Here is a 10,610-nt window from a genome sequence, read left to right as displayed (position 1 = left end):
TGTGTTCTAACATCCCTGATGTCCCGTACTAATGAACAACATGCACGGTATTTTCAATTAAAAAGGCATATTACGGTGATTACAGGAGCCTAATTAATACGGGACAGTAAAATGTAACATGAACACTGCTGTCTAAAGTGTAACCAAACATCCCAATCGACAGAAAGTTATCAATCAGCGTGATCAACTGCGCGTCTGTACTATCGGTAAAGCGTCTCCATGTGTCAATCTGAAGTGGGCGGGACCCGCGTCTGCTGCGGCGCTTTGGAGAGGCAGAGACTTAGGCAGGGGCTGAAGTGCCACTTTCTCAGCATTGCCAGTGCGGGCAGCATCTTCTCCCAGCCCGGGTACAGTAACTGCTGCACGCGACATATCCTTCGGATCAGGACAGGAGATTCGGGTTTGCTCCATCCATGCGATCCGAGCCCGAGTGAGAGCGCACCATCCACCTGGATAAGCGGCATCAGCATCAGCATCAGTGCAGGGAGAACACGGACGCAAGCATCGCCACGAGAATATGATGCTCCAACAGCACTTGCTTTTTGTGCTCTACAGCTTCTGTGGGATTGTCATTAAAGGTAAGAACCCTGGGATGTGCGGCCACAGTGCGATGCCCTCTGGGTGTGCTGGGAGTTGGCAGGGTGAACGGAAATGCCAGTCTGATTTAAGCACACGTTATCATAAGCCCCGTGCTCAATTACATCAGGGATAATATTTCATAAGTAGCTCGCGCTTTTGGACAGGTCATATCCAGTACATGTGTTTAGTGGCATGATGATGACAGTGCAGATTTGAGTTCAGCGCACATTCTCTTACATGTGCGTGGCAAGTTGTTTGTAGTTAATTTCAATGATGTTTGCGACCCATCATCCATCAAATTAGCAACTTTAGACGCAGAACCATGTGCTCGTTCCAAACTGATTCATAAGGTTCGCTTACGCAGCTCAACAACTCAATTACGCGCAGTTTTCAATGTGATTTGATGCGTCTTATGGGCTGTATTTATTTTTTATTTAACTTTGGGAACACTGATTCAGTAACGACCTTCTTATTCCAAATTTATTTTATTTTTTTTCCTTCTTATTCCAAATTGATTCAAATGGTTCATGTATTCTGATATCTGCAATGCAATCGCAGTTACGCGCAGGTTTGTTCAATGTTCATGGTGTGATTTGACCGTGCAAAACAAGTTGAACTTGACTCGTTACGGGTGATGGATGCTCTTTTTTTCCAAGCTCTTTTTTGAGTATTAGTTGACCAGCCCTTGTTTAAGTCGGACAATCGCACGTTTCAAGCGCATCGCGCTCTGGTATTTGCAAGATTCTACATCTTGGGGTCGTCGTAGCATAAGATTTTCTCTTCGAGACGCACGGTGTGCAAGTAAAGGCTGGAGATACAGCCTATGCATTTATGTACAGTAGCGATTATAGTTGTTAGACTGTGTAGTTTATAGATAGCAGGACTATTTCAGGACGGACAGATGTACATGGAGCCCCGGCGGTCAGACTGCAGCGAGTCGGTGCGCACTGCTGTCCCACTTTGACTGTCTCTGAATCCCGCAGAAAAATATAGGTATCGGCATCGGTATCGGCAAGTACCAAAAATAAAAGTATCGGTATCGGGCGAGTACTGGAAAAAGTGGTATCGGTGCATCCCTAATATAAAGTGCTGATGTTACAAACTACTCCACTACCTTTGGTGCTTGTGAGTTGTAACAGCAGGTGGGGTGAGTTGTAACACCAATTGAAAACCTGAACATACACAATTCTATTAATTATCACATATGTGTGCTGAAAATAATTATTATGGCCCATTTCATTCTGATTCCAAAATGTACACATAAAACTTTAACAATTGAATTCAAAACAGCAGGTAGAAACATAATATGTGCACTAAAAAAATGTACATTTATTTCTGCACAAGCTTTAATCATGACATCTGTCTATATGTAAACATGCAGTAAACATGAAAAACATGCTTATATATATATATATATATATATATATATGATAAATCCCAGAGACATATACAATTTATATGCACTGTTGTGATCTTTACATGATCTTTTTTAATTTTTTTATTTGAACCTATTTCTACTGCTTGAAAAGCTGCTGTTACATTCAGACCGGATCATTGTGAATCTTTTTGTAGCGTTATGACTAAATCAGACCAAAAACAATGCAACAACAGGTGATGGTTATAATTCATTTTAAGGTATCCTTGTTACAGCGTAATTATACATTTAAATACTGAGCAATATTAAGTAACAACATGTAATTACTACAGGTTTAGGATTAGGGTTTAGTTAATGGTTCGATGCATGCAATTATACATAATTTACTGTCATTACTGGAGTAAGTACATGTAACATGTTACAAGGACACTGTAAAATGTTGTGTTATACAAGTAACTTTTGAAAGAGAGATTTCGCAGTGTGCTTCTATACTCTTAAAGCCTCCTCACCCGATGTTCGGAGATGGATTGTGGGTATGTAGATGTCGGCATATGTTAGGTTTGGCAGTGTCTGTGCTGACTGCAGATCTTTATAATTATTCCTGGAACTTGGTGTGGATCAAAACCAATGATTGATTTTTTTTCTTCTTGATATTGTTTCTCAGGTGTTTTTAAATTCTCTGTGTTTGCGTTCCCTCGCTGATGGTCGTAAATATGTCGGCTGTGAGGAAAATGTCATGTGATATGATATTTCCATAGTTTTATCAGTGTACGACATTGTAGGCCACCTATGAGAATTACATTTTATGAGCAGTGTATTATCATGTGGATATATATGTATGTTTTAGTGATATAAGTAGCATAGAGTCCAAGCAATCAAGAATTATTATTATTATTATTTTTTTATTTAGAGAAGAGAGCTGGTTTTATTTCTTAGTCTCTTGGGGTTTATGTAAGATTATTATTGTTAAGATTGCTTATGTTGCTTATGTTATTTATATACAGTCGACTTGCTGCTTGCTTGACTCATGGATTTAAATGCTTTACCAGAAACTTTCCAGTTTAATGTGTGAAATGGTGACTCTGAAAAGTATTTTAATAATTTATATCCCAAGGATCCCTGCCATAAGCTGGCCGTTTTGTTTTTTTTCCAGCTGCTTGATTCTTATCTTTTCTTAAAACGTGAACCAATGACTGTGCTGTAGCTCAGGCTCACAGTCTGAGTGCCTTCAGTGAAGAACAGACAGTGCTTAGATGAATATAGAGTTACTCACTCAGCTGATTTATCAAATTGATGGAAAGATTCCCGTATAAGACTTGATAAGAAGTGATAGATAATCTGTGGCTGAAGGGTCACATTCATGCAGGGATGCTTCAAGACTGAGTCATTTATGTCTACTCTCTTGCTATAAAACTATAAAATCAAGACCATCACTAGAGGTTAGTAAGATCAATCATTACTGCTGATTATCAGGGAATGTATCTGTATTGTGTTGATCTCCAAATGGAAATTCATGAAAGTCTTGAATGGCTGAATCATGTATATACTTATATATTTCCTCTGGTATTTCAGCTGTAATAATAACAAAGCTGCTTATTTTCAAACTGTTTTATAAAAAAAAAAAAAATCAGCAGAATGTAATAATTAACCATTATTAATTTCGTGATTCCAATAGAAACCTATTTGAGTCACATTAGAGAAGAAGAATCATTATGCTTTGGTAAATCATAAGTAGTCAAAAAAGTCATAGTTATGATATAAAAGATAGAAATTAGGACATACAAATCCTAATTATGAGATTATGAATTATGAAATAAAATGTCAAAATTACGAGATGAAATTATGAGTCATGAAAAGTCATAATTATGACTTTTATGTCAGTTTCGAATTGTCATAATTGACTTTTTGTCATAATATTGTCTTTTTATGTCATAAAGATGACTTAAGTCAAAATTTTGACCTTTTACATCCAAATCTCAACTTTTTTTATCTCATAGTTATGATTTCATGTCAAAATTTTGAGTCGTTGTCATAATAATGATCTTATCTAATAAATATATATATATAATTAGGTAAGATCATTGTGATTGTGATTTGGATGTAAAAGGTCAAAATTACATTTTATATCATAACTATGACTTTTTTGTCATAATTAGTAGTCATAATCATATTCTTACGTGGTATAAATGGCCTTCCACAGAATACAGATGTTTCAAGGATTACTGGAAAATGATTTTATTTATTTGTTTATTTATTTATTTATTTAAACTGACAATTTTTTGGAAATTTGAAAACTTTTTTTTCTTCTTTTCTATTCTTTCACTTTTAATGGTTATCCAATTCTTAAATAAATACGACAGCTGTTGAGGAGGACAAATTAAAGTATGATGTCAGTACCTTTTACATCCAAATCACAACTTTTTTTATCTCATAGTTATGATTTCATGTCAAAATTTTGAGTCGTTGTCATAATAATGATCTTATCTAATAAATATATATATATAATTAGGTAAGATCATTGTGATTGTGATTTGGATGTGGTCGGTCAAAATTACATTTTATATCATAACTATGACTTTTTTGTCATAATTAGTAGTCATAATCATATTCTTACGTGGTATAAATGGCCTTCCACAGAATACAGATGTTTCAAGGATTACTGGAAAATGATTTTATTTATTTATTTATTTATTTAAACTGACAATTTTTTGGAAATTTGAAAACTTTTTTTCTTCTTTTCTATTCTTTCACTTTTAATGGTTATCCAAATCTTAAATAAATACGACAGCTGTTGAGGAGGACAAATTAAAGTAAGAATGATGTCAGTTTACATCTTGATTTTTTTTTTTTATCATTTTTTTTAGGCCATCTTATGGCCCCCAAGTGGGCCCCGGCCCCCTTATTGAGAACCATTCCCATTAAGGGAAGATATATTTCAGCATTACAGGAATTATTACTCAGAAAGGCTCATCTTTTTATTGATTGATGGGATGTGTGAAAGAATCATTGAGACTTAAGGGTCAGAATCAATCCTGCATCTCCCACATGAGCACCATGACCACCATGTACTACCACACCACATGTCCGACAGGTCGGCGCTTTCTTTAAAGCTCATCAAACGTCTCCTACATTTCACCCAAAGCATTAAAGTGCGCTTGATATTTGTAGTCCCCTACAAGTCCACATGAATGTCGCACATCACAGATCAAAACAATATTGCATGTAATATCTATATAAAACTCAAGGTCTCCAATTACATCTGTGACCACACATTTAGGTCAGGGCTTCACAGCACCTCTACAGTCATATTCCCATTAGAGCAGCTTCTTTCCCACCTTAGTTAACAATTCACAAAAAAAAAAGACATTTGTAGCTGGCTTTCTGTGAATGTGCCATACAAATTGGGCCTGAGGGACTAAAAAGCCCCCGAAACATATTGCGGCGCAGTCGCCCGAGGGCCCAGCTAAACGTGCAGATAGATCCAGTGTCAGCTGAGCGTTTATGGTAGTGTGTCGGCAGCTGAAGTGCAGCATTAGCGCATCACAGCGTTTTGACGTGAGGTGTGACGGGGAGAATGCTTTATGCTCTCTCTTAAAGATGCTCTCTCCTCACCATGGAGGGTTAGCTTATCCTAGCAGAATTGGCTCTAAGCTGCTGAGTGCCAGCCATGGAGCTATACGCTGTGTACCACCGCGTATCAGTAATCCAGTAAAGGAAAGCAGGCTGTGTGCAGAGAGAAGCCAAGCCTCTCTCCTTTGTGCTGGCTGACAGATCTACATCTGTACAGATGAGTCACAGACGCGCTATGAGAAAAAAAAAAGTATGATTTGAAAGAGACATCGAATAACAGCTGAGAAGAGGCCTGGATGACAGCTATTGCTTTATGGTGTTAAACAAGGAGCAGGTATTTTTGTCTTTATTGTTGTGTTTTTAGGTACATCATCAGCTCTTGTAGGAGAAAGAACATGTTTTTATGCATTCAATAAAAAAATAAATAAAAATAAAATAAAAAAATAAAAAAACTCTTATTAATGAGGTTTCATAACAACGTACACCATCAGTAGAGAAGAGTGTGGGTAAGATGTGCCACCTTGGAGCATCAAGGTCTAAAAATATATGCTAGATTATGATGTTATTTTTGGCTAAAGCCATGAATGATTAAATGAGGCTATGGGGTAAAGTGTGCCAGATGCAGTGTTATTTTTGTATGGTATAGCTTTTATTATTATTTTGAGTTAGCTTTTTTTTAATGTTTTTAGTTTCATTTAAATTTCACATTTCAGTTAAAGTTTAGTAATTTTTGCTATGTGCTTTTGTATTTTTTTATTAGTTTTTTATATAATTTCTATATAGCTTTATTTTTATTCCGTTTTAGTTTTAGTAATTTTCTTCGTCAACTTAATTATTTCAGATAGCTTCTAAGGCAACGTTCCTCAATTTTACGTTTTTTTTATCTGATGTTTATATTTTATTTTATTTTATTTCATCTTTAATTCAATACCTGTTTCTAATAGTTTTAGTTTTAACAATAACACCATTAGTTTGTTTTTATATTTCTATATAGCTTTAAATTATCTTTTATTTCAGTTTTAGTAATTTTACTACTTCAACTTAAATTTATTTCAGTCTTTTTAAATCATTTTTTTAAGTTTATATTTTTTCATCTAATATTTATATTTGATTTTTATTTTAGCTGTATTTCAATACCAATTTTTCATAGTTTTAGTTTTAGTTAACAATAGCAACATTATATTTTGTATAATTCTATATAGTTTTAAATAATATTTTATTTCAGTTTTAGCAATTTTAATACTTCAACCTAAGCTTAACTATTTCAGTTAGTTGCCAAGGCAGCATTTCTATTTTTTATAATTATTTCTTTTTATTAATTAATTAATACAATTTTATATAGAGTTTAATAGCCGGATGCTTCGGGGTAAGTTGTGTCAGTCACTCAAATAATATAGACTCAGAATATACTGCATCAGTCAAGGACTACTTTTATGAAGTGTAATGTGATATATTTTATATATTATATATATTTTGTTTCATATTTTGATGAAATAATAATTCAGTGACAAAGAAGTAGCATTCCCATTATATTGTGTGCATGCACAAATCTTTTCTTTCAGCCTCATACCTGAATATTAGGTCACTTTCATTAACTGTGGTTTGAACCTGTAACTCCTTACAAGAATTAAATGCTGTTTTTAGTCAAATGATTAAACTGACATCGGCCGTTGCCCAGAGCACCGTCTCGTAGGCTGTTGTAAAGCCTTCAGGGCAGGTGAATTACTTCATTAGGTTTATGTAATTGCACATGTCCAGCTACAAATGTGTCGGATGTAGATTCCGTTTGAGTTCATGCTTATTGGCTCAATGCTGCTGATTAATCTAGATTGTGGAGTAATTCGGTTTGTCTAGTCCTAACTGCGACCATTATAGCTCGACATGCCCGATGTCGTAATGACATGTTTGTTCCTGTAGGCTGTAATGAGGTTGCTCTGAGCAGATTCAGATGTAAGTGCAATTAAAGTACCGTGCCAATGAACAACTTCTGTAATGAAAGGACGGATATTCCTTGCTTGAGAAGACCATAGTAACTCTACTGATAAATGGTGCATTGACATGCACAATTAATACGATCACCTACCTTTAGGCAAACAGACATGATAATTAGCTTCTGTTGGCGACCCACTGGCCACAGAACAGACAGAAGCTAAGATAAAGATTATATTTGAAGTTTGGACATTTAATATTACTTATATTCTCTATGCTTTATCTCTAAGTGGAGATAAAGGGAGAATTTCTGAAAGAGGCTCAATATTACTAACTCCTCCGCTCACTAGAAATGTGTCCTTTCCGACTTCTTTTATTTACTGTACTATTTGATTTATTAAGTACCATCTCATATGTATCAACTGGTTAAGTAATAAGAGAGGGTTCTTAAAAGGGAAGTAACTTAAAAGCGGCTGCTGCTAAAGGAATCACAGCATGAAAACAGAATGTGCACAAAATGTAGAGGACTTAATTGGTTGTTTACCGAAAACTTCACACGCTAAAATTACCTGATTGTCACCCCTGCATTTCTGTTAGTACTACAAGAAAATGATCAGCAAATTCTCATTGACATTGCCATTTCCTTTTGTTATATTGAGAAGACACTTTGCATCGGCTAATTCATTCATAGAAGAGACTACAAACTAATCTGTGCACAATGAGTAAGTGCTGCGTCGCAATCTAAAAAGGCTAGCGCAACTAGCAAACTAGCGAGCATGGTGGCTGCTTCTTTTCAAGGAAATTAAGATGTGGAGGGAAACCTAGATGATTCTCTGGACTCTCAAAGAGGACATGGCTGCCTCTGTTAAGCCACAGCAAACTTCGGTTGATGTTACGATACCAGCATTTCCTGCTAGCATTTTGAGTGCTGTTGTGTGGATTCTCAAACACCTCTGATTGGCCATTGTGTTCACGCGCTCAACAGATACAGCATGTCTGTGATCACGCTGTTCACCGAACGATTACACAGAAACACACAAGAGCGTTCAAAAGCCAAGTCTATCAGCCAATAGACCAATTTGTGTTTGCCAACAGTGATGACATTTTTTGTGGGCGGAGCCTATCTGGTGGCAGAAAATGACAGTTGTAAAGTAGCAGTCTATGGAAGCCATGGAATAAACAAATAAAAAAAAAAGGTAATCTTGAGTTTATATTTCAAAATTCTGACTTTTTCCCTCACAATTCCGAGATTATATCTCACAATTTTGATACAAATATAAATAAATAAAAATCAACTCGTCATTCTTTTTTTTCCCCCGCTTGGCCCAGAATCACGAGTTTATATCGCACACTTCTGGCTTTTTTTCCCTCAGAATTGACAAACTCGCAATTGTTGAGTTAAATCGAGTTATAAAGTCCAAACTAGGAAATATAAACTTGCATTTGCGAGAAAAAAGTCAGAATTGTGAGATAAAATAGGTAAATATTATGTAAAATGTTATAGGTTTAAATATTAATGTTATAGATAAATATATAATGTGTAGTGGGGTATGAGTGGTTATGAACGAATGAATGAAACGCATTTGTCCGTGTTTCACTCCGTCTCGAATCGCACTCGCGGAAAGCGCTTGAGAAACAGTGTCTCTTCCACGGCTTTGTACACTTTCAACTGTTTTTTTTAGTCTCGAGTAAGACTGTACGACATTCACATTACATGATTTGACTGACTTTACGTAGAAAGGGCGACAGCGCACCGCATTAAAAGAAATGATCATTCATGTTTTCATAACTACTGGCCAAATTCAAAAACAATTAAAATTAAATCATCTTTGAGAGCAAGGAGGCCCCCTGGTGTTTCGGGGGCCCTACGCAGCTTGCGTATTTTGCGTATAGGGAGGATCGGCTCTGATTCCGATTCTGACATCTAAAGGCACAACAATATTTTTTTTTTCTCTAATTCCATGGATTTTACCCGTTTCCCTCCAATTGTTACCAGTGTTTTGCTTGCAATCACTTGCAATGTCACTTGCAATCTTTCTTTAGTTTTTATTTTATTTTATTTTATTTTATTTTTAATCTCTCAACATTTTACAAAAAGTACCATGGTGGTAAAGACAAAAAAAAAAAAAAATTACAATGTCACTTCATATAATAATATAATAAAGCATATTATAATATTTTATACATTATACATTTGATTTGATTTGATACATTTTATACATTAATATATTACAATAAAAAATCTAATTAAAACACTTGAACACTAAGAAATTATGTAATTTTTTGTTCTAATGTAACATTTAACTGACATCAGAGAGCCAATAAATTATGAATTATTTACTGCTATTGTGTGAATAATATGTAATCATTCAATCATTAAAAAAATAGCTGTATATAATTCAGATTACATATAATCAGTTACTGGCTGCACTGTACTTACCTGAGAAAAGTACTGTAAGTATAGTAATATAAGATAACTACATGGGTTTAGGGGTAGGTTCAGGGTTAGTATATCGTTATTACAGAGTTATTGTAACTATTATAATAAGTACATAGTATGTACACGCAGAAAAGAACTATGAAATTAAGTGCTACACAGTTTTAACTGAAATAGTTAAAACTGCATTGTATGATTTGTAGAGGTTCTATGGAAGCTCAAAAATTGTCAAAACATTTTAATAAGAAATAAAGCCACACTGTCACACTACACTTGGAGCACGGAACGAGGAGACACGGAGATAGCTTCAAACCACAGTGAAGGAGGGAGGAGCCAGGGAGGAGACAGGAGGGACCCGGAGCAGCAGGAGCTCAGCAGGACCCAGGCCACAGCCATAAGGCCCAGGCCACAGTGGCCCACGGTGGAGCCAACGGTGGGAGGAGCCATGGAGGAGGAATGATCGACGGTTGACGGTGGAGGCGAGGGAGCTAGGAGCCGAGGTGGTAGCTGTGTCTACGGGCCGAGGCGGAGTCCGGGCCTCGGAGGCTGGAGGCAGCGGGCGGTGGGACGAGGCGCAGCCAGAGGAGAGGAGTCCAGAGGCGATGGCGGGTCGTCGCCTGACCAAGGTGGAGCCGGAGGGACGGGGGAGCCCGGTGGAGCTGATGGATCGACGGTTGACGGTGGAGGCGAGGGAGCTAGGAGCCGAGGTGGAGCCACTGG

General features: G+C 36.4%; 1 protein-coding gene across 2 annotated transcripts in view; it reads left to right on the top strand.

Annotated features, from left to right (window-relative positions):
* Positions 1 to 314: 314 nt before the first annotated feature.
* Positions 315 to 10,610, top strand: part of LOC107724967 (cell adhesion molecule 2-like) — a 260,688-nt gene continuing 250,392 nt past the window's right edge. For both annotated transcript variants that reach the window (XM_016534070.1, XM_016534068.1), the window contains exon 1: positions 315 to 578. In XM_016534070.1, the coding sequence (XP_016389556.1) occupies positions 518 to 578 (61 nt within the window). In that variant the 5' untranslated portion in view covers positions 315 to 517. The remainder of the gene's footprint in view (positions 579 to 10,610) is intronic.

The sequence above is a fragment of the Sinocyclocheilus rhinocerous genome, unplaced genomic scaffold, assembly GCF_001515625.1.
Source record: "Sinocyclocheilus rhinocerous isolate Xijiao unplaced genomic scaffold, SAMN03320098_v1.1 scaffold996, whole genome shotgun sequence".
NCBI classification, from domain to species: domain Eukaryota; kingdom Metazoa; phylum Chordata; class Actinopteri; order Cypriniformes; family Cyprinidae; genus Sinocyclocheilus; species Sinocyclocheilus rhinocerous.
The sequence above is the reverse complement of the archived record's forward strand: the minus strand, read 5'-3'. Positions and strand labels throughout refer to the sequence as shown.